The sequence below is a fragment of the Falco cherrug genome, chromosome 12 (genome assembly GCF_023634085.1).
Source record: "Falco cherrug isolate bFalChe1 chromosome 12, bFalChe1.pri, whole genome shotgun sequence".
NCBI classification, from domain to species: domain Eukaryota; kingdom Metazoa; phylum Chordata; class Aves; order Falconiformes; family Falconidae; genus Falco; species Falco cherrug.
Window position 1 is genome coordinate 35,549,969 of NC_073708.1, and position 26,989 is coordinate 35,576,957.

General features: G+C 40.2%; 2 protein-coding genes and 1 non-coding gene across 3 annotated transcripts in view; all 3 read left to right on the forward strand.

The window, feature by feature from the left end:
- The first annotated feature begins 7,586 nt into the window (after positions 1-7,586).
- RABGGTB (Rab geranylgeranyltransferase subunit beta) lies at positions 7,587-19,321 on the forward strand. Its single transcript, XM_055724677.1, has 9 exons — positions 7,587-7,708; positions 8,132-8,239; positions 9,173-9,370; positions 12,031-12,136; positions 13,583-13,635; positions 13,755-13,865; positions 15,989-16,114; positions 16,931-17,080; positions 18,396-19,321. Exons 1-9 carry the CDS (start codon positions 7,706-7,708, stop codon positions 18,534-18,536), a joined length of 996 nt encoding a protein of 331 aa, XP_055580652.1. The 5' UTR covers positions 7,587-7,705; the 3' UTR covers positions 18,537-19,321.
- LOC114015615 (small nucleolar RNA SNORD45) lies at positions 8,374-8,456 on the forward strand. Its single transcript, XR_003559635.1, has one exon. It is a non-coding gene; the product is annotated as a small nucleolar RNA SNORD45 (small nucleolar RNA).
- Positions 19,322-19,465: 144 nt separating the features above from the next.
- MSH4 (mutS homolog 4) overlaps positions 19,466-26,989 on the forward strand; it is a 32,655-nt gene continuing 25,131 nt past the window's right edge. Inside the window, exons 1-2 of the mRNA XM_055724682.1 lie at positions 19,466-22,057; positions 24,073-24,234. Of these exons, the coding sequence (XP_055580657.1) occupies positions 21,793-22,057; positions 24,073-24,234 (427 nt within the window). The 5' untranslated portion in view covers positions 19,466-21,792. The remainder of the gene's footprint in view (positions 22,058-24,072; positions 24,235-26,989) is intronic.

Here is a 26,989-nt window from a genome sequence, read left to right on the forward strand (position 1 = left end):
TCGTACACACCCAGAGGGGCAGATTATCTTATATTTATATAATGAAACAATGAATATTCCATTAACGCCTATACATATTCATTACCTGAACCCGCCTACCCTCGCTCCGTATGCTAATTAGCTTATCAGTCTTCCACGCTTGCGCAGATTCTTCCAAAAATTGTGGGCCAGGGTCTTTAGAATGTGGGCAGTGGTCTATGGGAGGAAGGCCGTAGGTCTTCCTCATGGTGTACTTTTCACCTTAGGTCTCAAAAGCGATGAGTTGGCAGACTTGCAGAAATCTTTCCCAGGGTTTTTACAATACCCCTCGTAATTTTACTCAAGGCCATCCTGCTGTCCCGTTATCTCCTTGGTAGGGCAGCTTGCTTTGCAGATAAGGAGGACAGCTCCCCTTGCAGAGATTTGCAACTTTCTTGCCAGAACAGTCTATATGATCTTTCAGACATTTTAACCCCTTTGTCGCTATACAATTACAAGCTTATTTATGCATTAAAATGAATATTGGTTTATGAATACAAACTTGACCATATTATTTACAGCTTATTCACATCAGTATCAGAAATAACTTATTTGTAAAATATAGCAGGTATTTCTGATTTTTTCATTCTGTGCTATATTCAATTCAGGTAGCTGCTGGTGCTGTTGGATTAGCAAAAAGAGCACTTGATGAAGCTACTAGATACGCTTTGGAGAGAAAAACCTTTGGGAAAGCAATTGTTGAAGTAAGTGAGGGTGGGGAGGGGGAAGAAGGAGAGAGAACATAAATAGAAGCTATGCTTTCACACCAGATGTACTACTACTGATTTTTCAAGGTTATTCCTTGATTGGTTTAGTTCCTTAATTTTTATATTATCTCACTGCCATTTTTATGTTTCCAACTATGTAGGTCAGCACCATTTGAGTAAAGTTAGCTGTGCAGTACTTCAGGATTTTTTTTTATAATTTATCAATGATAATGGTAAAAGCAAAAAGAAAACCGAAAGCCCAAAACCCTGAAACTCGTGTATGAGCAGGATGTACTTAAGTTATTCAGTGCTAATAAACAGGGATTTTCAGGAAAGGAGAAAAACCTCTGAGGTATGTGAAACAAGATGCACAGTATTAATACTAACAGAATACCCTGCTGATCACACCACTTACCAGTTTCAAAGAAATGTGAATAAATAGCAAGGTAAATACCAATCTCACAGTATTTAACCCCTCTGACTAAATGGATTTGAGAATTAAAAACTTAAAAAGTCTAATTCAATATACAATTATGAGAGCCTGACCTATATTCTGTAGAACTCCTCTAGTAGAATTTACTGGGTTTGTTGGAGAGATTATTGTATTAAGAAGATTATCTCTTTCTTGGATGTCATAGAATTTTAAGCGGGCAATGTTAACCTAGTTTACTTTGTCATTCATAGCACCAAGCAGTATCTTTCTTGCTTGCTGAAATGGCAATTAAAGTGGAATTTGCTAGGATGGCTTACCAGAGAGCTGGATGGGAAGGTGATGCTGGTCACAGGAGCACCTGCTATGCTTCCATTGCAAAGGCATTTGCTGGTGACATTGCAAACCGAGTAGCTACAGATGCAGTACAGATTTTTGGAGGAAATGGATTTAATACTGAATACCCTGTAGAAAAACTAATGAGAGATGCTAACATCTGCCAGGTAAGTAAAAGAGAGAATGGGATCTTTATATAATGCCTAAATTTTATATAAAATAAACATGGCTACTTATTTCAGATCATGATGTACACATATAAAAAAAGTTTTTACGATAAAAGCAATAATCCTTCAATGTAAAGAAAGAGTCATTAAAATCAGGCAAATTCTGGCATAGAAAAGTTATTGCACTGGACCAACTCAACCTACTTAAGAGAAATAAATTGGTCTTTTCTCCCCCCTGCCCCAATGTGGTAACTCCCTGAAATTCTTGTACTCTTAATTTTGAAGCTTTTGAGCTCTTAGAAAAAAACACTGTAGAAGAAACCGATCAAAATACTAGTGCTTGCTTTGGGATTCTGAAAGTAGGATGGTTTATGTATAATGCTGGTCTTGAAAACCTTCAGTGATGGAAATCCTCTGACCTTCCAACATGTATTGTGGACTAGCACCTGCCTATAATTTAGCTTTCCTCTCAGCCTGAACACTAAAGCAGCTTCTTCACCTTTCTTCTTGTAAGTTGTGGGGTTTGTGTGGTTTGTTTTGGTTTTTTTGTGGGTTTTTTTCGTTTGGTTGGGTTGGTGGTTGGTTGGGGTTTTTTTTGCTTTCTGTTTCCAGCCTTGTTTTTGTTGCTGTGCTCTAAACCTTCTGTTTGCAGCTTTGGTATTGTAAGCTCTGTGGAACACTCTGATTGAAAATCAGCAGTGCTGAGTATCATGGAATGATGATCTTGCATTTGTTGTGTTAACAGAAGTGTGACACAACCTGGAGTGATTAGCCTTTTTTCTTTTTTTTTTTTTTAACAGCAAAACCCTCCCATATTTACTCATGTTTAGCCCAGGCACCCATAATCCCCAGGTTTTTTTTTCTGCAGTGTTACTGCCAAGAAATTATTCTATGTCATGTTGTAATTCTTCTGTTAGCGTACACTATGCTACAGTTCTTTATTCAGCAAGAATATTTTGTGTTCAGCAAAACCAGTGATGTTTATTAGTGACTAGATAAAACATACCAAAACAGATGATACCAAGAAATGCATGCAGACCATGAACTGTAATGTTAGTTAGCTATAACAGCTGTCATTCTTAAGAATCTAGGTAGTTAGTATTTCTCTTACAGCTACTTCTAAAATGAAAACTAATCTCACTAGCCAAGAATTTATTTTTCTCTATTTAAGGAAAGACAGCCATTGTTATGGAATCTAAAGTTTCTTAGAACTAATTGCACTCCTGTGAGTGAGGAAATGAATGAATGACTAAGTGAACTTTATTATGATTGGGCTTTTTGCTTGGCAGGTTGCATGGTTTTGTAGAGAAAGATGATGTGACCGTTAGAACTTTATGTGAAAGCTGAGACTGATTTTACAGGATCCCAGTTATTTAGATTTTCCATTACACTGATCCATCACAAATGCATGGCTATGTAGGCTTTTTTTTAATTGTTCAGACTAATCATATTTAGTATTTTTGGTGGTGTTCTGTTCCACTTCATCCCAAAAACAATTCAGGAAAGGCTTTTTTCTTTGCAATTATTTTGTCCACATCCCTTGAATATACCTTGCACTTCACTGCACATTACTGCATTACTGCCCAATTCCAGATGGTATATGCATTTGGCCGTAAGTTTCATGTACAAAAACTTGGTTTTCCAACTTTTCTTCCACATATTTCATCTTTTTCAGTATTACAGTATTCTAATACTGATTTTACTGGTAACATTTTTACATGTCCTTACTCTGCTTTAGGTTTGTCTGACTACAAATCTAGGCTACTCTGGTAGAAACTTGGAATCTAGTTTTCTTTCTCAGATTTTGAAAACTTCCCTTCTTTAATTGACAATGATTGTTGACACTATATTAGCATTGGCTTATAAACCTCTGGTAATTACTTGACGAGATTGTCAGTTTTGATGTCTTTACACTTGAGGTCCATGGCTGTCTTCATCAGCAAGTAATTTAGCACAGTAGGAGCAGATTAGTAGATTGCACGAATAGTTGCTGAGGCCCGGACAACTGCACTGTAAGCAGTTTGGGCAGGCTGACTTCATAGCAAGCCTGTTTGGTCCCTTGAATTGTATGTCCCCGATACACATAAAATTGTAAGGATCCAGTTGTAGGCTTGGACCATTATGTCTTCATTCGGGACTGGTGTCCCAGTAGGTGTTTGGTATATAGTGAAAGCAGAGCTTTCATTTTGGTTTGCTCCAGAAGGCATCTACTGTTCACAAAACACAATTTGCTCTATGAACAGTATCAACATGGGGTAAGCAGCAGCAGTCAGAGAATTCAGTTTGGGAATGAAAAATTTCTTCTGAACCAAAAAATTAATGTGAATACAGGTTATAGTGTTTTTATTTTCAAAAGACTTTGTGAGGTTCTTGGGAAGATTATTCCAATAAGTGAATGGAAAAGTAGATTTGCATGAATTTGAGCAGTTTCCCAAACCAAGTTCTGGCAGAACTGGGAGCTGGAACACTTTAACCTCTAAATTAGGTTGCCTCAGCCCTTGCATTACATTGCAATATACCTGTGGAGCACATGGCCTTCTTTGGCACTAGAGCTTCATATATACTTTGTTGTCTATCTTTGACTTCGCTGCCAGCAAACAAACAAAACAGAGGGATAATGCTGACTGTTTCTAGAAGAAAATGCAAGAATACATTATTAACAAAACAAAACAAAAAAACAAAAAAAACCCCTGCTCTGGAAAGAGTACTAGTTAATAAGAAGAAATGGAAACAAATAGATCAAAGAGAATATTTGGTATGACCTTGAAAGGCTAGTCAAAGAAAATACACCACTTTGGCACAAGTCACCTCCTCCCTTCCACCTATAGTTTTAAATCCTACTTTGTAAAACCTAAATTATGTATTTGCTTCCTCAGATAAGAATTTTCCTCATCCTTCTTCACCCACAACATCTGTTTATTTTTATGAGAACCTTACGGAGTTAAGATAAGAGCACCTGAGAGGACAAGACTGTCTCTCAGTGTCTTGTACGCTATTTATTCCATTTAGCCCGCTGTATTACTCTGTCACACTGGAATTTTCTCAGTTTTCTTGTCTTTCTGCACATCCCAATGCACACAGGGTTAGTGCCACGAAAGTTTAAAAGTATAGATTGGTTAAAAAATCATCAGCTAACATTACTGCAATTCTTCTTTTCAGATTTATGAGGGAACTGCTCAGATTCAAAGGATGGTCATAGCTCGTGAACTTGTTGGCAAAATTAAGGCTTAAAGAAATGTATAAAATGTATCTGGCACTGCTGTAGTGTTCTGTGTTCTCAGGGAAGAGGATTTTAGTGCATTTCTCAATAGAATTAAAAAGGCATGGAGGAAAAACCCCCAACCTTCCTTCAAAATCTTTTTACGTTGTACATTATTAAGCAGTGTTTCTGTTCTCCCTGTCCAGTCCCTCACTTCATTCCTGATTAACAAAGCTGGTATTTTCTAATAATTTTGCATTCATTCCAAAGTGATCAGTTCTTCAAATACAAAACAGGCAAGAAATGAGAACCTTATAATACAATGTTTTCTCACTATAAAATTAGATAATCAGAATGTTATGTCTGATGGTCATTGCTGCATTCTAATAATTTTTTTTAAGAGAAGTGTGTTTGGTTTTTATTAATTTACCTTGTCACATCACTTAACTTGTATTTTGGGTAAGTTGTTCAGTGTCTGCAGTATGTTAGTGGCTGTACTTCAGCTCCTACTATGCTGTGCGAACAGCAGCTGAATAGCCTTTCCGGTTTGGCAGCGTGAAGGCCTGCACTGCTACAGTCTGCATGTGTGCCTGTTCTGAGGATTTAGGTACTACCCAATAGTAACGATACTGGCTTGAGAGAATTGTGGCCTTTTGCACTGTTGCACTCACCTAAGCGAGTAAATGTTCAATTAGGATGATTCACTCCAAGCAAAAGTGTGTAACTTTTCCTTAAGAAAGACTTCCAAAATCATGTTTATTTCAAATACAGTGTACTTAAACCTATTACTGCTTTCCATCTATGTATATACTTAACTATGTTTCCAGCAAGAACAGCTGAGAAGAAGGAATCGTGTTGGTTTTTTTTTTAACCTTGGATAGACCCTTCTTGGCAGTGCTGGCAGAATGGATGTTCCCTGAGCTGCTTGAACAAATTACTCTGCAGTACTGGGGCCATACCTGCAGTACTGTGTCCAGTTCTAGGCTCCCCAGTGGAAGCAAGATACGGACTTAACTGGAGAGAGTCCAGCACGGCCACCAAGATGATTAAGGGACTGGAGCATCTGTCACATGAGAAGAGGCTGAGACTCTTCAGCCTGTACAAGAGAAGGCTCAGGGTTAGTCTTATGTATGTGCATAAATTCGTGATGGGATGCAATGACGAGGAGGGACCCAGCGTCTCCTCAGCAGCATCCACTGATGGGACAAGAGGCAATGCGTGCAACTTAAAACATGAAATTCCACTGGAACACAAGAAAACACTTTTTTTTTTTTTCCTCCTCTCTCTTGTGAGGGATGTCATACACTGGCAGAGGTGGAGTTGCCATCTCTGGAGATACTCAAAACTCAGCTGGACATGGTCCCAGACAGCCTGCTCTAGCTGTCTCTGCTGGGGCGGGTGGGTTGCACTTGATCCTAAGAGGTCCCTTCAAACCTCAAGAATTCTGTGAATTCATTGGCAGTTTCTCACCAAAATGCCTTTGTCTTGCTGTGGTCTCTCTTCCATCACCTGGATTTAGTGCTGGACTGTACAATTACTGTCATCGGGTATTGGTTTTGCAGTGCTCGGGAGTATCCTCTGGTAGGCCACCTGGGAAATCAGTTCTTTAAAGAAAGTGTTTAATCACTGTAAACCACCAACATGTTTACCTGTGGGAAGACCAGCGATGCGATGTTCTTGACAGGTATTTGACATACATAAAACCCAGGCCTCGGTCCAGCTGCTCTGTACCAGCCAGCGTCACACACGGTACTTGTACAGGATGGGAATGGTGTTCCCCACCTGGTGTGCTCCATGTGCCAGCATCCAGCCTTGGTAATCAGCATCATCATCACCCCAGGCAATTTTAATTAGGAAGCAAAGGGTGGAGTTCTTTAACAAAAGGACAGTTACCCTTACCTGCCCTGTGGCTAAGTTCTTGGATTTGCTTTCCGGTAGGGCTGAGGCAGCAGTGTTGCAGATTATTTTAAGATTTTACTGAATCTTTCTATATTTTGTGTTTATGTAACCGTTAGTTATAAGAGCATTTTGATTTTAAGGAGTTAACCTCCATGTTAGAATTATGTTAGCACTTACTAACCAATGACGTATGAATTGCTTTGCTGCTTGTTACCCAAGACTGTTACTGGAAGTCCCTGTGCTATAGACCATAATACCCTTAGTCCTTATTCTCCAGAGGATAAGCAGAGCACCCAGGTTCTGTTGTGTATAGGATGAGTTATTGGACAGCTTGGCAAGGCCGATATCCAGCCGTCCAACTTGGCAACAAAACTAACTTAAGGTGTCCTGAAGTGAACTACCTTCATTATAATACTAAAAATCACGCCCACAGGTCAAGACGACCCTTGCCCAGGTGAAGACCCTTCCCCTGAACAAGTGTAGTAACAGAAAAGGATTACGCAGCAAATATTACAATTATATGCAAATTGCTAACCTATCATTGTAACTGGGACTTTACGACCTTGTAATTGTTGTATATAAATGTAACGGTAACATCTGCACAGGTGTGCTTGATCTGTGGAGATGCCCCCGAGCACCCAGCGCTGCAATAAAGGCGCGCCCGCTTCTTAATGCTGCAGTGGTGTGACGAGGTGTGATTCCCGGTTTCGGTGACAGCGGCAGGAAACTGCAGCTACAGCCAACGCTGTCGGTCTCGCTGCCGTGCAGGACAGCCGGTACCAGCGCCCGCCACGCGTGCGCTGCTCGCGCCCCTCGCCGGCTCCGCGGCCCCCCCCGCACGCCTACGCGGCCAGGCGGGGCCAGGCAGCCGCAGTGGGGCCCTGCCGGGCCCAGCGCCCGCCCCGCCCCGCGCCGCCGGGCGACGCTCCTTCCGGTGCGGGCGGCGGCCATGGTGGGTACGGGTGTCCGTGGTGGGGAGGCACGCGCCGCCGCCTTCGGGGCGCCGCGCAGAGGCTCCCGGTCGCGCCGCTCCGCGGGTCGGGGGGCGGCGCGGGCTGGCGGCGGCGGCCATCCCTACGCCGGCTGCGGAGCGGCCCCGGGAGCGCTCCCGCCGCCCGCACCTGGTGATGGTGGCGCGGCAGCCGCGTCCGCGGGGCCTGTGTCCCGCCGGGACCTCCGCCTGCCCCCCGGCCTCTTTCGGGCCAGCCGGGGGGGGTGTCGTGGCGTTGTTGGGGGTCTCGGGCCGCGGGCGGGGCGTGGCGGGACCGGGCCGCGCCGGCGGGAGGCGCGCACCCAGCCCCCGAGCGGCCCTGCTGCGGGTGCCGGCACCCCTCGGGCTGACCGTGCCGCTCGCGTTGTGTCCGTGCTTTTTCAGGGGACGTCGCAAAAGGATGTTATAATAAAACCTGACGCCCCGAACACGTTACTTTCGGAGAAGCACGCGGACTATATCGCTTCGTATGGAACGAAGAAAGATGATTACGTAGGTATCGATCTGTTTCGGTACAGCTATGCTTTTGTTAACGGTCATGGCAACCGCCACCTCCATGCTCGGAGCCAAGGGCCTGGTGTGCGCGCACACGCTAATTGTTTCTCGCCCTGCAGTCGGTTTCCCGAGGTCCGTGATGAGTTTCGGCGTGTATTAGCTGAGTATAAGCTTCAAGATTATCAGTTCAGCTCTAGAATTACTCTAAGACCTGAGAAATGAACTGCTTGTGCTTTCTTCATCCCCTAGGACGCAGGGGAGCGTGGCTGCATCCGCGCAGCCGCGGGGCACGGGGTGTAGCCTGCGAGAACTGGGTGCTGGTTCCACCGGGTGGAAAGCAGCAGTAACTGCTCGTCAGAAGGAGTTGCGGTTGCTTTTGCAGTCCACGAAAGGACTCTGAGCGCTATTGCTTGCGATTGCTCTCGTGCTTTAAAAGTTCTGCACGTAGAAAATAATGTTGATGGGTTCTGTAGGAGGCGTGATCTGTGTAAGAACTCGGTATGAAATTTCACTTCCCAGTGCAACTTTAGATTGTAGGAGTTTGGACGCTTGTAACGTTCATTAAATGTTAACTTGTTATTTTTGGGACTAGTTGGGGTGGTAATTTGAGCAGTAGTTTGGGTAAGGTGATAGCTGATGAGCCGAAGTGAATCGGTGCCTAACTGCTTGTACAGGTTTAATTTGATATTGAGCTTGATGCTTTGAACTAGGAAATAACGGGAGGAAGGGAACGTAGTACACGTAGCTGTATACCTGTGTGTGCCTGTACGTATGCATGTGTGTACAGAATATTTATGAGTGGCTGATACGAAGTAAGTTGTTAATGGGATGGAAGATGGTTGGTGCATTACAGTTTGTAAATGTTTTTTTCATTGCTCTTTGTTGATGATGTGCTTATCTGATTAAGAACTAAAATAATCCACTACTTAGGAATACTGTATGTCGGAATATTTGAGGATGAGTGGTGTGTACTGGGGGCTGACAGCAATGGATCTCATGGGGCAGCTGCACCGAATGAACAAAGAAGAAATTCTGTCATTCATCAGATCATGTCAACATGAATGTGGTGGAGTAAGTGCCAGCATAGGTCATGATCCTCATCTTCTGTATACCCTCAGTGCCATCCAGGTAAATGTAACAGGGTAATTTTAGAAAAAAACACTTAATTATTTTGATGATGGAAGCCTTATGAACGTGGGTGCTGTTGGATGCCAATGGCAAAAACTTCCAGTATGTTACTTTAAAAAAAAATGATCTAATGGGAAAAACTTCAGGATTTAGCTGTATAATTTCCTAAAAAACTGTCAGAATTAGGAACGTTGTGCTTTTAATGATCATTTAATGGTGACTGCATTCTTGGTAAGTTTTGTGACAGTCTTGAAATAGTTCTTAGTCACAGGTTTTACTGGAGTTTTTTGTAGATAATTTTGGATTTTATAAGTTCTTAGTGTACATTGAGGTGAAACATACATATGACCAGAATAAAGTTTTGGATTTTATTTTTTAATGTATATATTACTATATTATGATTCTTAAATTATATAAATACTACATAACTATCTATTAGTGCATTATAATATATATGTAACATGCATGATTGTGTAGTGTGTTTACACTTTAGTACTGTACAAAAGAAAAATTGTGGTACTCTGTTCTTGTTGTGTTCCTCAAATACGTTTTTTTAGTGTAAAACTTTAAAATTATACCAGTTTGTTGAGCATTTTATTTGGTAGTACGCTTCCCCTGAGAATAAGTGATTCTCAGTCTTATTTTTTCACTGTAATTATCTCCAATATAGATTTAATCTCTCACTCTCATGTGTCTCCTCCCCTCCCCCTCTCTTCCCCCCCCCCCTTCCCCCCTCCTGCAAACCATCATGGGAAAAAATACCAAAAAGTCTCAAACACTTCTGAACAATTGCTTGATTGCTTGCATACTGTATCTCTAGTCCAGTCTTCTGGAAGAAATATTTAAAGGGTGCTACAAATAAATAAGATAGCTTCCAGTTTTAGGAAGAAAGTGTGTTGGATTTGAAACCCTTGGGTAGGACAGAAAAATGCTGTTTTCTTGAGTTGGTGATGAGTGTTGTTGTGTATTATCTGCTCTAAAGTTGACATTTATCACTACTTTAGCTTCCTGGTTCTCAGCGTACCAGTAATTCTGGAGCTAAAGTTTATTTATGTTGTGAAGCTTGAGCTTTTCCAGACTGTCCAATCAGTCCTTTCACAATCCAGTATAAGGAGAAAAGGCTATGATGTGAGGTTGCTTACTTTTACTTATTAGAGATGGTAGTTCTTAGATAATATCTCCTAGTAACATCAAGTGTTTTTCATGTTAACTGCTCTAGATTTATGCAAATTAAAAAGTGTTAGCAAGTGCTGATGTAAAGTTTTTGTGTTTAACCATAATGTTCTTAGTGAGAGTGCACGTTCTTAGTGAGAGTGCACGTTCTTAGTGAGAGTGCACGTTCTTAGTGAGAGTGCACGTTCTTAGTGAGAGTGCACGTTCTTAGTGAGAGTGCACGTTCTTAGTGAGAGTGCACGTTCTTAGTGAGAGTGCACGTTCTTAGTGAGAGTGCACGTTCTTAGTGAGAGTGCACGTTCTTAGTGAGAGTGCACGTTCTTAGTGAGAGTGCACGTTCTTAGTGAGAGTGCACGTTCTTAGTGAGAGTGCACGTTCTTAGTGAGAGTGCACGTTCTTAGTGAAAAACCACCATTTAGTTCTGTGTATGTGTCCAGAATATTTAAAGGGTCATGTCATATCTTCCTTTGATCACAGTTAATAGTAGTTTGTTCAGATTTGCTTTTTAAGGAGCACACTATGATTATATATTTTCTGTTGGAGTTGTACATTTTTTTTTTGCATCTCCATAAGACTTACATTTTATCTTAACAATTGAAAGATTCCAGCTAACCCTAGGTGTGCAAAGTCATAGAAGTTGATATTTTTCAGAATTGGCACTATAATATTGATTGGTTTCAACTGGTCTTTCTGTTGTGCTGTTTATAGTAAATTCTTAATTACTGTCTTTACAGATTATGCAAGTTATGAGTAAACCCACAAAGCCAGCTGGGGCTCAGAAATGGTGTTGTTTTCACATGACATTGTGTCATAGAGATTTCACTGGTTCAAATCAATGCTAGCTCAGAAACCTTTGTGTTCGCTACTATGACCTATATTTTTCTTCCAGAAATATATTGACTCTACAGTTTGTGTGTAATCATATTGTTCATACTTCTTAAATTACTGAAGTTTGGTTCTGTTAATTTTATTTTTAAATTGAATGTAAATAAAAGTCTTATAACTCAAAACCAATCATTGCTGATGGGCTTGGACTGTTAGTGGTGTTAGTAACTAGCTGCTTAACTTACACTTGCATATATCCAAGTAGCAGCAGTGCACAAACTGCAAATTTGTAAGTCTAGGATGTCATTATTCCATTACAAAATTAACTGTAATGCAAATCTGTGTTCTACATAATGCTAACATAAAAACAAATAAACCTCATTATGAGTTTGAAAAGAGAGATAGAAGTTGGAAAGAGCAAAGCATGAAAGTGGTCAGCTTGAATTGCCTGTGTTTTCATTTGAGAATTTCTTAAAGTTTTTAGATAGAGATAGATGAACTGCAGTGAATGAAATTTTATTTCAGTAAACCTTACCAAACAGTATTCACAGTCAATTAAAGTCTTTTATAAATCCAGGATATTTTAAAAAGCAATTTTTAAAAAATTTTAAAATTTTTGCCTCTCTTTGACTGTTACTGTGTCTTTTTCCCACCCTCTCCAGATTCTTACCTTATATGATAGTCTCCATGTTGTTGATGTAAATAAAATTGTTGAATATATACAGAACTTGCAACAAGAAGATGGATCATTTGCTGGAGACAAATGGGGTAATTTTCAGATCTTTAAAATTTAGTGACTAGGTTGAATGTAAGTCCATGAACTGAAGTCTTCTTGGACGGTCTTTTTGCTTATGTATTGTATGTGAACACTTCTATTTTGAATTTTGAAAAAGGAGGTTTTGTGAAGGGCAGAGTTGTGTTTCATTCCTTTCATAAATATTAAAAACTTCAGTTCCTTTCTTGTATTACAAATAAATTGTCCAGATCTTAAAGACGATGACTTTTGACCATTTGTAACTTGACAGTACTTGGATATGCTAGATATGCTATTCCATAGGGAATGTTTTATGCTTGCCATTCAATGGCAGGCAGTTACGGTCTTTATCCGTGTTGGCTGCGAAAGAATTTTTCACTATATGGGAATGAGAAAAGCTGGCTTTGTACTTACGAACTTCTGTTAACACTGATTTTGTTTCTGCACGTAAATTGTGAACAAAGATGGTATTTTTAAGCTGCAGCATAAATATTTAGTCAATATAAAATATCTGTCCCCATGGAATGCTTACATTTTAATAAAATCTGTTGCATATTGCTCATAGTTTTGGTAAAATTCAGCAATCAAGATTATGGCAGTATATGTATGCTACTTGTAAAGGTAGCTGTTAGGCTATGTGTTAAAATAGTTCATAGTTCGCTGGATCCTTCTTGTTAAAGTATTGAAACAAACATACTGAATGCACAATGGCTTACTGTTACCTCTTAGAGGCCATTACAGCACAACTGAAGGGGTCCAATAGCTGGTGTGATTCAGAACAGCATGTGGGGTTTTTTTTATGTTTCAGCTTGTGCATTTCTTAAGAAGAAGTGTCTTAGATCAGTTTGACCAAAAAAATGAATGTTTGTGGCTGGGTTCAATTTTAAATTTTTACTTCAAATATTAATTGCTCAGAGTTTGTGCTAGGAGAGCTACATTGGTATGGACTTGCTGAGCAATCTTTCTGATACAGGTGTAGCTTCCAGGTATAAGTATGCAAAAGAAAACTTGCAACTTTTGTCAGTCTTCTGAAACAAAAATAGCTTCTACTTCTGCCCAGATTTAAGGCAGGTCAAGTGCTGTATCTGAGTATTTTTGAGTCCACAGCTCTGGAATTATCTAGTAGAGCGCTACAGGTGAACTCTAAAATTTATAGTTATTTGTAAATTGCCACTAGTTGATTTGGTTATATATCTGACAGTACACCAGTTTGAAATGAGTTGTTTGCTTTACGTGCAGTAAACTTAACAGGTCACTTGTTGTAGTGTACACTTTCTAAATTACTGATTAAATAATTCGTGGGCTGGAAGAGGAAAGAGTACAGGGGCAGTTTTTGGCTGATAGTTGTTCTGTGTAAAACCTAGTATTTTAATGTTTTGTTCCATATTTTCAGTGGTGATTTAATTAACAATAAAAAAAAATTAAAACTCTTTATTTTATTTCCTACCCCCACATTCTAGGAGAAATAGATACAAGGTTCTCCTTCTGTGCTGCAGCAACTCTTGCGCTTCTGGTAAGCCCTAAATCATTACCTTCACAAGTACAGAATCTTCTCTGTGCTACTCCTGAAGTTCCTGTAGTTGATGGGTTTGGTGGAATATAAAGTGCATTAGTTGCTTTTCTGACTTGCAGGGAAGACTGGATGCTATTGATGTGGGGAAAGCAGTAGAATTCGTTTTGTCCTGTATGAACTTTGATGGAGGATTTGGTTGTAGACCGGGTTCCGAATCACATGCAGGGCAGGTGAGTTTTTCTTTATATGGAAATGTTTTAAATGAGCAAGCATCACATACTGTCTATAAGTGTGTTTACAGCATCTATCAGTGACGTCAATTGATCCACCTTTATTGTTTCCCAAATGCCTGATGCTAGTATCTTAGTTAAAATAAAAGGGCAAATAGGTAGATAAGTCTAGGATGAGTAGAGACTTGGGAAGGTACGGTCTAGGAAAACAAACCAAAAAAAAGACCATAAGGGAACAACTTTTAGGAGTATTTCAGTCTTCACATAGTGGTGTTGGAATAGTATGAGGATTTTTGGAGAATTTGGAATGAATGTTAATGAAGACGTTGGACAAGATCCATCACTGACTCTGCCACAGATCATAATGAAACATAAAGGTCAATTGTATAGTATTTTTACTGATAAATAGCTGATGTTTAGTGTAGTGTTTGCATGCTATCAGTAAAAACAGTATACGTATAGTTTGATATTTATCAGTGATGTACTCAGAAATGAGACGTGAACCTTCTTAATGCAAGGCTTGTTTAATTTTTTGAGGAAAGTCAATTTTAAGATGAGATGCCTAACTCGGGCGTGGGAATGTTTATCATGTTTTGTTGTAGGCACTGAAGAGTATTTTACTAGTAACAGTGAATTCTGAAAAATGCTCAGTAAAATCTAGTTGAGAAGAGAATGCAGTGTTATAACTGGAAAATTAAGGTATCTTTCAAGGAAGAAAATCTCAATGACATTTTCCAGCAGAAAACTTACATAAAAACTACCTTTGCTATTTTTATTTTTTTTCATAGAAGGGATCATTGCACTTAACCTGAATTTATGAATCAGTATCAACCTTTAATAAGATACTGTAATGTTGTTGCAAATCACCTGTTTATTTTGCATAATTATGGTGAGCAGCGTCATAGCCAGGATTTACCTACCTCAACACATGAAAGTATTAGAGGTGTTTTGTTGAGAAAAAGCAGCGGGGGTTTTGTTTGTTTGTTGGGTTTTTTAAAAAACACCCACCCACCCCATACCCTTTTTTTAAAATGGGAAAAATAATTTAAATCTGATAAAACACTCTTTAAGATAAGGTACACTTATCTACAGTACCATTGCCTGTATGGTCTACATGGCTGGACCATGTTATAGTTGTCAAGGCAGTCAGAGCTGAACTCACTGTGTTTGCAGCTGGCATTTCCTGGGAGGATTAGATACGTAGTGCATGTTCATAAGCTCCTTAAAATGCTGCAAAGGCCAACTCCTTTGTCTGCACAGTAGTTCAAAAGTTTTCTGGGAGTGTCACATTTATTTTGCACTATTCTTAGATAGCCACATCCTTGTTGATGTGTGCTTTTGTTGGCTTTTTTTTTTTACGGGGGCGGGGTGTGCGGGGTGTGGGATGTTGGCTTTATAGGGGTGTGTTTTATTAGGACAGGCAATTATGAGCAGCCTTCAGTTGATACTGTTGGTTCTTGCACTTTGTGCTTGGCTGCTTTCTTAGTGACTGCATGAAATGTGACCATTGCACTCTAAAAAATAAACAGAGGTTAATCAATGCACATACAGTACATGGCATGCTGGTAATAAGCCTGATGTGACTAGGTGCATGTGGGATTGCCAGGATAGTTAATGATCAGGGTTAAACTGTTTCTGCTAGAGAATTCATTTGGTCTTCAGTTGGCTCTCCACGAGCCTTAGACTGAGGGGCGCACACACATGAACAGAGCATGGGCTGGATGCAAAATTTTTGTGAAGGCCATATCCAGCCTGCAGAAATCAGTTTGAGCATCCCAGGCTTGACCAACGAACCCCAGTGTGTGTTTTTAAAATAAAACTGTATGGCTCTGCCTGATCTTTGAGGATCTTTTTCCAAACCTTGCACTAGTGTCTTATATTAGTAAAATCTTACTGGTTTATAATTACGATGCGTGACTGGTACTTTTGCACAAACCCAAGTGTAACAATAACATGCTTTTCTAATGGAGAAGTAAAACTCACTGAAACTAAAAGTCGAATTGTGTGCTTATTTTGTATTGTGTTTGCATGGCTATATTCCTGCTTTGAGGTCTTTCTGTATTTAGTCTGCCAAACTATACTTAGTTTTTAAATACACAAAATATTTATGTCTGTAATTTTAGATCTATTGTTGCACAGGATTTCTGGCTATAACCGACCAGTTGCATCAAATAAATGTTGACTTGCTGGGTTGGTGGCTTTGTGAACGCCAGTTACCTTCTGGAGGTCTCAACGGACGACCAGAGAAGGTAGTAGGTGGTTTCTTTTGTTTGTTCAAACTTCAATAGATACTTTTTCTGAAGCTGAAGTACTTCTGGAAAATTTAATGACTGCTGAGAAATTTTTAGTAAACTTTACAAAGTCAGGCCTTCATTTTGATTCTTCAGTTTGTGACTAACACTTGTTATGCAGTCCTTAGCTGTGCTTAGTTTGAGTCCTCCGTTCAAGAAAGTATATGTGCTGAATTATGTCTTGCTGACCACCTGAACCAGGTTCCTGTTAAATCAGGGCTTGAGTATTTTCTGACATTGGGAATGATCTCTTCTCTAGGATTTGTACAAAAATTACTGTTGTACTGGATGTAAATCCTGGGTGTTTAGTGTTTCGCATCACACTAGGAAATTGTGTAGCTATGATAATCTCCACTGGCAAATAGATAACCAACCAACCATTTTGTTTAGTTGGTTTTTGGTGCATAGTACTGTAGCTTTTTTTATGAAACTAGTTGAGGTGAAGTTCTTTGTACTTCTGAAAAAGGCACTGTGGTTTTTCAGCCTTTCTCGCAGAATGTGAAAGCTGTTTCAAAATCACATTCTTGTGGTTTTGTTTCTTGAAGGAAAGAGAGTTGAAAAAGAGACTTTTCCTTCCTGGAAAAAAAGGAAGTCCTCTGAAAAGGGACTGCATCCAGGAATTTTTTTCTCTTTAACCCCAAAGAAACTCTGCAACTCTGGTGTTTCTCTGCAACACTATTATGACAGCACACCTAGTAATCTGCAGAATCACCAATAAAATTTGCAGCGTCGTGTTTAAAACAAAATCAAATAATAATATTCTCTGCTTGGCAGTTACCTGATGTATGTTACTCGTGGTGGGTGCTAGCATCTTTGAAGATGATTGGCAGGTTACATTGGATTGACAGAGAGAAACTGCGCTGCTTTATTTTGGCTTGCCAGGATGAGGAGACTGGAGGATTTGCTGACAGACCAGGAGATATGGTAAGGAATCCTTTACTACATAAAATGTACTGAATTGAACATTTCAACTGAAAAAGTAAGTTTTATCATTTGAGTGTAACTTCACTTGTGATCCAGGTGTAAGTGTTCTGCAGAGCCTGCAGTTTACTCTGAAGCAAACAATAGGGTAGAGTTGTCTTTGAAGACTCACTTAGGAAGCACATGTTTTATATTGCACTTGCACTGTGGTATCTGCCACTGAAGTCAGTTGTTGCTCCTTAAAAATTCTGGTTTGGTTCCCATAACACATACCACACAAATTAATTTCTCACACTTGGAAGATCACTACTAAAATACTGTGTTTGATGGTGGTTTTTGGGGGATGTGTGAGATGTTCTGGGGTTTGTTTTGTTTTTAAAATGATATGCAGGCTAGAGTCCAGTGCAGGTTAAGTAGTCTTCAACTCTCTCGGTGGTTTTGCCTGATCTGAATGAGTCTTAAGTTTTATTAAGAATCCTTAGACACTAACTTCTGCCCTGTGCCAGCCCAGCCACTGAATAAATCCTCTCACTGGCATTTGTCTAGATGAGGGAGGAAGAAGCTTTTGTGATAACATTGTGAAGAGGCTGGTGGTATGGATTTTCTGCTTGATTGAGAGAGCGGTTATCGTTTAGCTGGTCTGTTCTCTGGTTTCAAGTGGAAGTAATTGAGATTGTCCAGGTAAAATTGCAAGTAAAGTTCCTATCTTTCAAGGGTGATGGGCAGGTAGAATTAAAAGTGTTATGAGACCTCAGTGCAATTCCTATAGAACGCTTTGCTGCTTATTTGTCAGCTGTCAAGGGGAAGTCTTAGCTGTTTTTGTTGCAGCTGATCATGTCGTCTTTTTTCTCCACAAATGCATTAAAAACTGCAGTAGCTTTCTATTTCCTTGCAAGCTGATACACTATTCCCACTTGGGGGAAGGGGGACGAATCTCTTGACTCTGGTCTGTCATTTGGAAAGTGTTTTGATGTTCTTGAAATGGGAAGGTTTTTGTATTTCTAAGAGCTCACAGAAAGACTTTTTTTCCCTTTTCAGAATTCTCCAAGAAAAGCCTAGCACTTAAAAGTCTTAATGCTTTTCTGGCTTTGATATTGACAAGCGTCTCTCAGTAAATCATAGTACTGTAAATGCACGCTGTGGAAATTGTCTTACCTGTCAACACATGTCAGCACGAATGGGAGTTTGTTCAGTTGTGGTGCCTTCTCCAGCCACGGAGATTTGCAGTTCTCTTGCTAGCAAGCAAAAGCTTCATTCCATACAAATGAAAAGCTGGTTGGCTTTTGGAAACAGACACAAACTTTCTTTCTTCTCCCAGGTGGATCCGTTTCACACCTTATTTGGAATTGCTGGACTATCTTTATTAGGAGAAGAACAGATTAAGGCCGTCAATCCTGTCTTTTGTATGCCAGAAGATGTCCTTCGAAGAATAAATATACAGCCTGAGCTTGTGAGCTAAGCCTTGTAGAGAAAAAAGGTTGATATGCCCAGTTACTTTGGTTTTATTGATTTAAGTAATCTCATCTCTGAAATTTAGCATATACTTTTGAGATGTGTTTACATTATGAAAGTAAAGCAGTAGCTTTACTGTGGGCTTTTTCACTTTGTAAACTATCAGAACAGGCTGGTTCTAATTATCTGAGTGTAACGTGTTCTTTAGTTGTATATAAGAGATGTAGAAAAATTCAAGTCAAAGCAATAGTGTGAATGCTTGGTTTTTTGTATTACTGTGATACCAACTATGCTAGCATATGTCTTTACACAAGCATGTTTGGTGGTGGGTCACACAAAGCACTTTAAAAGAATATGGGGGGAAAAAACCCAAACCAATGCCAAACAAAACCCTGCTTAAGCCATGCACTTAATGCCATACACATGTGCATTTAATTCATCCTGTTGACATTTGCCATCAGTTTTCTATACTGTCAAACAAGCTTTTTCTTCTGATAGTAATTGGTACCGGTCAAAGCAAAAATTATGGTTCCATTAAGTATATAAATGTCTTCATTTTTTAATGAGTCCCTTAGGTTCCATTTTCAAGTATCAGCAAAATCTATCTCAAGTATGTTTAGTGAAACTTGCAAACATAAAGCATTCCAGAGAAGGTCTTAATAGGACAGACTTGTAACTGAGAGCTGATCCTAAATTCATTGCTGGGTTGAAATCCTGCTTTCATAGCTCCTAAGATGATAATTGCCAACTTGATTATGGTGTAATTGAGAATAAAACTAACCCTGGAAAATACTTGTTCTCTGAAGGATGAAGTCCTCTTTGTTTTCACAGAAGCCCTAAAATTGCCTCTTAATGTACATTCCACACACCCTGGCTGAGACTGAATGGTATTTCAGTTGAAATGTGCGGTAAAATGTAATTGTGAAGAGGAGGAAGTCTTTGATAATCTCTGTACTTAAGGAAGGTCTAAAGTTTTAAACACAGCTCTAAAGGCCACCTGGTTAGTTTTATCCAGCCTATTTGTGTTAGTAGAGTTAGCTGGAACGGCACAAAGTAACTTTTTGGTAGACCTTAATCTGTAGAAGATTTCAGAGAAAATGAATGCTCAAGTAATTCTAATGAATTTTTAAAGCCTTCTCTATGGGCTTTTAGATAAGGTAAAAAACCCTGCTAGAGCATAATTAGATTTAGCTGTCCAGTTGCCTGATGAATTCTTTGGTCAAAGTCTGGAATTAATTTCTTTTTCAGGCTTTGGAAGAAAGTTACAGTAGGTTTTGTGTTGAGTGTGAGGGAATGAGAGCACTGATCAGGTTTTATCTGACTGCAGTGTTTAACAGAAAATTTTAAAATTTTTCTTGTTCCAGGTAACCTGTGCAAGTGCCACTTCTTTTGATCTAAGGAAGCACTGTTCAGTACATAGGAATTTGCCATTTTTTCCATGTTGTGTAGACAAAATAGAATCCTCTTCAGAATTTCTAATCTAGTATAGGCTTGAGACACCCTGGGAATTAACGTGTGGGTGATGCTATATGACAGTGTAGAACATTTCACTGTAGGTTGAAAACCCGTTAATACTATCAGAGTTTTTCTCTGGGGAAGGTCTGGTTACTTCATTTCCTAAAATCAGCTGTGATTTGTAAAGATCTTAAAAGATGATAGGTTAAAAAAAGGGTGAGTATGTGCACAAACCAAAAACTTCCTAAGAATGGAAGAATATTCTTTACATCGTTTTTTTAACACATTTTATTTGTAGGAGAGTCATCACAATTGTTCTTACGCAAACAAAATAACATTTTTATTAGATGTACTGTGAAAAAAAAATCAGCTGCCCAGTGTGTTTATGTTCAGACTCCTGTCATTTTGGTGGTGTTACTGTCTACCTCTTCTTTTGTTAAAAGTACTGAAGATTCCTCCGCCCCACCCCCCCCGCCCCCCATGTAGTTAGAAGCTTAGCAGTAATTAATTTACTGTTCTGAGTCTTGGGTTATAGGTCTTTTAATAAAGGCTTTCAGAAATTTGTACTTCAATAACTTTTTTTTTTCCCATGGAAATCTTTGTATGGAAAGTTCCTGACATTATCTTGGCACTTCATCTTAAGTGCTATAGCATAGCTGACATTCCCAACAATAAATTTGGCAAGACACCGTATGAGAATTTGTGGAAGGATAATGAGTAATTTGGATACATAAAATTGTGTGTCTGTAGATACGTTTACTAAATGAAAATCTGTGTGTGCATGGTGTGAATGGGCAGCTATTATGTTGCCTTCTGAGAAAACGGTCAAGTCCAGAGGCATGTGCTTTATTCCAAGGATGCTCCCTTTCAGCTTTGTTGAGACAGCTTGGTTAGGTGAACTCAGCCTTGCCGTTTGTGGCTGTTAGGAAAGAAGGGGTGGTGGAAGACGGATGTCCCTTTTGTTTCTGCTTTTCTTGCCACGAACTTGGATCTCTGTCAGAGAAGAGAAGGTCCAAGACCAGCTTCAGGAGTTGGAAGGCTTGTGGAAGGTCCGACGTGGGACTCGCCATTCAGGGTGGTGGCAGTAAGGGCCAAGCAGCTGCCAGACTGAGTCCTTTGTGCTGCGGTGGGGCGAGAGGTTCAGACATTGGGGTTCACATTTGACTGGGGCCACTCAGCTGGAGGGCCACAGGGGCGGCTGGGGGCCTGTAGCTGAGCAGTTCTCTGGAGCTGGGAGCCATCAGTTGTGGCCTGGCTTCAGCCTGAAGTGTATTTTAATGCAGGTGTGTTACATTCCTGAGGCAAAATTTGACTAGTCAAAATGATAATTGAAGCAGTTAACATGTTACGTTATGTGCTGACATGCAAAGCAGTGTTCCAGCGTTCAAAAGTGCACATAGAAGGCCAGATATTTAAGACCATTCTAGATGTAAACAAGCTGTGTTTTTTACTGGGATCTCTTGCGCAGGGGGAAGGGTGTGCTGCCCCTGTGGAAAGTCTCTGAAAGTCAAAGAACGGGTGTAGGGCAAGCTGTGTAAGCGCGTTACCCTTTAGAAGAGCCTCCCCTGCTGCTGCCTGGGCCTCGCTGCCTGCCCAGCAGCTGCGCTGCCCCGTGGCACCGGCTTCAGGCGCGGCGGCGTGGCCCTTTAGCCAGGAACCCGCGCCCCCGCCCCGGCCCGCGCGCCCTCTCTGTGCGCGTGCAAGGCGTCTGCGCACGCGTTTGCGGTGGGCTCCGGCCGCCGCCATTTTGAGGGGCGGGGTGGGTCGCCGCGGGGCTCGGTGCGGTGGCTGGTCTGGGCGAGGCGGCCATGTTAAAAGACAGCAGTAAGGCGGGCGCGGGCGGGTGGGCGACCTCCTCAGAGTCCCATACGGCCTCTGGCTCTTCCACGTCGGGGCTGGGCGGGCGAGCGGAGCCGACGACCCGCTACGCCCTGGGGCTGCTGCAGACGCCGGGAAGCACCGACGCCTTTTCCAGCGGCGCGGCGAGGCCGAGTGGCTCCAGTGGGGAAGGCCTCGCTCCCAGCCGGGCCACCAGCGGCGGCAGGGTGAAGCCGCCGGCTCCGGGAAGAGGAGGTGGGGTGCCGCGTTGCCGTCTCTGTCCGGGCCTTCATCCCTTTACTTGCCCTCTGCCCCCTAGTCTGGGACGGGCCTCGAAAGAGCCCGCACCGGCGGTACTGGGAAGGGGGGAGCAGCGTCCCTTTGTCTTGGCGACCTCTTTTTTGTTATTATTTTTTATTCCGTTCACCCCGACAGAGCCAGGGTGGTCGTTTCTTGCACTAATTTAAAGTTTTATTGTTTTCTTAGTGTAAGTTTTTTAGATAGCAGTATCTGAGTTCCCCGATGGGGTCAATAAGCTGGTTGGAATTGCGAGACGTTTGCTTTACTGGGGACCTGAACCACGTTCCGTTGTTAAGGGCTTTGGTTTCTTGGTTGGCTGGTTTTGGGGTTTGATGTGGTTCGGATTCTTTGGCCCGTTAGCCCGTCTTCCGACCCCCCCCCCCCTCGCAGCCCGGCACGGCGAGCCTCCGCCTCGCCCCGTCCGGAGGCTGGAACCTGCCGGCAGAGGCAGTGTCTTGGCAGGCGGGAAAACGTAGCTCAGCTTGTGGTTTTTTTTTCGGTGGAAAAGCTATAGAAAGAATTGGAAATAATTTTAACGCTTGCTGAAGTGCATTCTGAAGTACACACGTCTCTAGTATGCATAAAATGTGAAGAAGGTAATGCGGTTGTGATCGGTCGTGAATCCTAGGAGAAACCCAAGCAACAAACAAAACCTACAAAACCTAGAATGCGGATTTGAGCAGGGCACAACTTATGTGTTAAACGTTGGTTTTAAAAAATATCTGTAGGTGTTTGGTTCATCTGGTCTTTCAAAGTGTGGGTTTTTTCCCCATGTTAACAGCAGAGTCTCTTCTCCCAAACCTCTGAGAGAACTTACGCCAAAATCTAAGTGAATGCTATTTTTAAAATAATCTGTATGTATTGCAGTGCTGAATTGTGCACTCTTTTTAAAAAAATATTTAACGATCTGAACTAATAACGCTTTTTTTCAGCTGTCACAGTTTCATAAGATTTTCAAAAATCACACACACACCCCAAAAAATCAACCAACCTACCTCACCAAAACAATACTGTGAATATTTTTGTACCAACCATGAGAAAATGTCATGCAGTCAAGGGGTCATCTGAGAACAGTACTGAAGTATTTTATCTTGTAGATCTATTTTTAATGTAACAGAAGGGACAAAAACATTTGTGTTTGTGTGTCTCTTTAATACTTGGAATTTTGTAAGTTTTAAGTGGAAAAACTCCTTATATTTTAATCATTTTTTGATCTTGAAAAGCAGTTACCCAAGATAGATTAAGGATGTGATGTTGTTTTTAGTTATCTCAAGGGTACTGAAAATAAGTAAAATACTTCAAATAATTTATTGAAACTAAATAGTGATCTGATACGAGGAAAAAAAGATTCACAGGACTTAAAAATGTAGGTAAATCTTAAGATACTGTAGGTAACAAACATGTCCTAGATTATTTTATGATTTCTGAGAGTTGAACCCTGTAAATTCAAAGGGAGATCATTCTCAAGCAGAGGTGTTTTTGAGCATGGTTCTTTGCTTTCTTTTATTGTCCTTTTTCTGAAAAAAATGCTGAGCTTTAAAACAAATTTTTCATAAACGTGTGCAGTTCCAGATACACATTTTACAACTGATGGGCAAATGCGAGGTAGAGCTGAAGTAGAGCATTCTTTCATAAATCTGGAATTCATTAGGACATGAAGTTATGCATTGTAAAGTTACTTCTGTTGTATTATTTCACTCCGGCAAAGTAAACAAAGATTTTTGTTGGTGCTGCAAGTAATGCCATTGTTGAAGATAACCATATAGATAAAAACTTGTTTTGAAAACAGACTGACTTTTGTTTTACTTTTGGAGAGCTTTTGTGGAATGACAGTAAAGGTTATTGCTTGGATATCTCTGTGGTATGAAAAAAAAGTCTTCTAAGCTGTATAGTTATATATTGCTTTCTGAATAAAAAAATTAATGTGTCTGCTTTCAAAAGTTAATTTTTTTTCTTCCCTCCCCCACCAGATTCATATTTCGGGGACAAAAGTTCCTGTGTAGAAAATGCTAGCACATTGAATCTCACAGGTTCTTCTCTGCAAGGCCTGAATAGCACATGTATAGGAAGAACACCCCTCTCTTGTAGTAGACCTGTTTGCAGAAACCGTACTCCTCTTATAGGATATTCAGGTAAAATTAACAGCTTTTAGAGGAAGTAGTCCTACTTATATTTCTAACATTATTTTATTAAACATACTTTATTTTTAATGTGATACAGTAAGATAATGAAATATATTCAAAGCACAAAACATAACATGCGCTGTATGACAGAGGATGCCTGCCAATGAAAGATGCACCTATAGAGGAAAATACTACTTCAGATACTGGTTAGATGTTTTGGTATTGCAGCCTCTTGTTGTTTGCTTTGCATTCATGCTTAAGTTACCAACGTACTTAGAATTCAGACTTTTGTTAATTGTCCAAAGTGGGATTATTTTTGTGGACATGTTGCTTTTGTGTGGTGACTGAGCTGAAAAGGCCGAATTTATGCACGTTTCTAATCAAGGTTTCTTTTTAGGGGCTTGTATATCATGTATCATTATTAGGGGCTTGTTTCTTGATACAAGTTTTATGCATTTTGTGTTGGCATCTTCAAAGGTGTAGAGCACTTTTTTCAGAACAACACCTATGCAGTGGCTCATTAGGTGTACATTTTGCAGTGCTTCTTATGAATGAAGTTGTGTTACAGGGTAATGATGCCTTGTGCCATGTTATGTGACTGTGTGCTCTGGTAGTGCAGAAGTAAAGAGATTCAAAGTTAGTTCTTTCACATTCTGACTAATTATCAATTGAGTCTTTAGTGTTCTTGAAGTTATTTAATGGTAATTTTCTGAAGCAATTAAATTATTTTAAAATTTATTTTTAAAAATTACTTATTCCTGGTAGGGAATACAAATTAGCTTTCTACTTGCTACTGAATCGTTGTTTTGCAAAATGCAACTAACATGAATTCTGTAATTTTCTAAAGCTGTTGTGATCCACAGTTTTCTTTGTGACTACTCCAGGAATTGGGGAATCAGAATAACTATGATGTTGAAACCCATAGGACAGGTTTCTCTAGACTTTATGCAACTTAACAGTGAAACAAACCCAAGTCTTCAGTTTCCTCTGATTTTACATGTGTGGTGTTTAGCCACCAAGGAGGCTCAGGGGAGACCACCTTGCTGTCTATAACCTGAAGGGAGGTTGTAGCGAGGTGGGGTTGGTCTCTTCTTCCAAATAACAAGCAATAGGACAAGAAGCAATGGCCAGTGGAGGTTTAGGTTGGGTATTAGGAAACATTTCTTCATGGAAGGGGTTGTCAAGCCCTGGAACAGGCCGCCTGGGGAGGTGGTGGAGTCACCATCCCTGGAGGTATTTAAAAGATGCATAGCTGTGGTGCTTAGGAACATGGGTTAGTGGTGGGTTCGGCAGGGCTGGGTTTACAGTTGGTCTTGATGGTCTTAAAGGTCTTTTCCAACCTAAACAATTATATGATTCTGTGTTTGTGTGTGTGCATCTGTACATTTGTTTATGCTTGCTGTATTGTATGTGAGATTCCTTGATCAGTCTTTCATTGATCTGTAGTAAAGGCAACGTGTCCAGGATATCACATTTTGAAGAAAGTTTGTTGGTTGCTGTATTTTTTTGTAGTGTGGCAAACTGAAAAACTAACCAGCGTCCAAATAAAATTTGTGTAATTATCATACTTTATTTGAAATGCTTATTACTATCTTCAACTTTTAGTTGCTTTGAAAAGAAGAGATAGTACTGGGATCAGCTGATGTTATGGGCCAGGGGTTGTTCTGATTAGAAGATTCAGAATAACAGTTACATTTTCAGCAGGCCTCAGATGAAACTTCATGGGAATGCTGTTGCTGACATATTGTGGCTTACAGAACACAGGTAGAATAAATGAAAGTTCAGGCTTGGGTGTGTGCAGCATCAAAGATTTCGTGCAGGTGGTAGCCAATTGCAGTTCAAATAGCCTTTTAATCTTAAATTCTTAGATAAACTCCAATTCTGATCTTGCCCTTCCTGATTTCTGGTAAGAATTAGTTTTGATTTTGGGGGTACAGATTGAGTTTACTCAGAAGAAAATGGCAGGTTTGGTGTATTACACCTCTTCAGTGGGATCTCCCTGTTTTGACAATGCTCTTATCCCGTTGCTTCTTGAGAGCAAATTCAGTGAAGAACAAGGGAAGTTAATGGTGGAAAAGAATGTAAATGATCACTATGAAGCAGGTAGAGTTTATTGGTGTTTCAAATCAGTAAATATGCCTATGCTACCAAATCCTAATATAGTTTAGATGTTTTTGAAAGTGTAAATGGGGCATGCCTTTTATATGCAAGTATTTTTCTTATTTTGGATACTTTAGACTTAATGGTTATTTAATAATGACGTCTTTTCTGAGTATTTAAGTGAATTCAAGAAGGTTTAAGTAAAGAATCTGTTAAATTCAGCTGTTGTAAGGTTTAGTTTGGCTTTCAGCTGAAAGTTAAGATGACTGAGATTGTGAAAGGTTTTTCCAGTTTGAGAAATTATGCCAAAGTGTATGTATCAATTGCTTTTCATAGTGGGGTCATAACTTCAGTATTGCTCAGCAGGTTGCACATTTCCTCATCTAAGTAACACAGTATGACAATCTTGGGTCACAGATTTCCAAGCAAAATGTCATTAGTAGCTTCTCCAACAGAATCTGGAAGAATGTAACACCATTTTGCAAAGATGAAACAAAAATTAGCTGAGATACTAAAAGAAGCACTATATACATATTTTCGGTCTTTCATAGATTAAAAGTTCAGTACACAGAATTAAAATGGTATCACCCCATTAGGTAAATGTTGTGTCTAGGAAGTACTGTAATTTAGTGCTTCAAAGCAGTGCTTCTTACGTAGTGAGGCA

Coding starts and splice junctions, on each gene's coding strand:
- RABGGTB (XM_055724677.1), top strand. Junction 13,636..13,754: donor CAGCAACTCTTGCGCTTCTG/GTAAGCCCTAAA, acceptor TCTGACTTGCAG/GGAAGACTGGATGCTATTGA. Junction 17,081..18,395: donor CTGACAGACCAGGAGATATG/GTAAGGAATCCT, acceptor TTCTTCTCCCAG/GTGGATCCGTTTCACACCTT.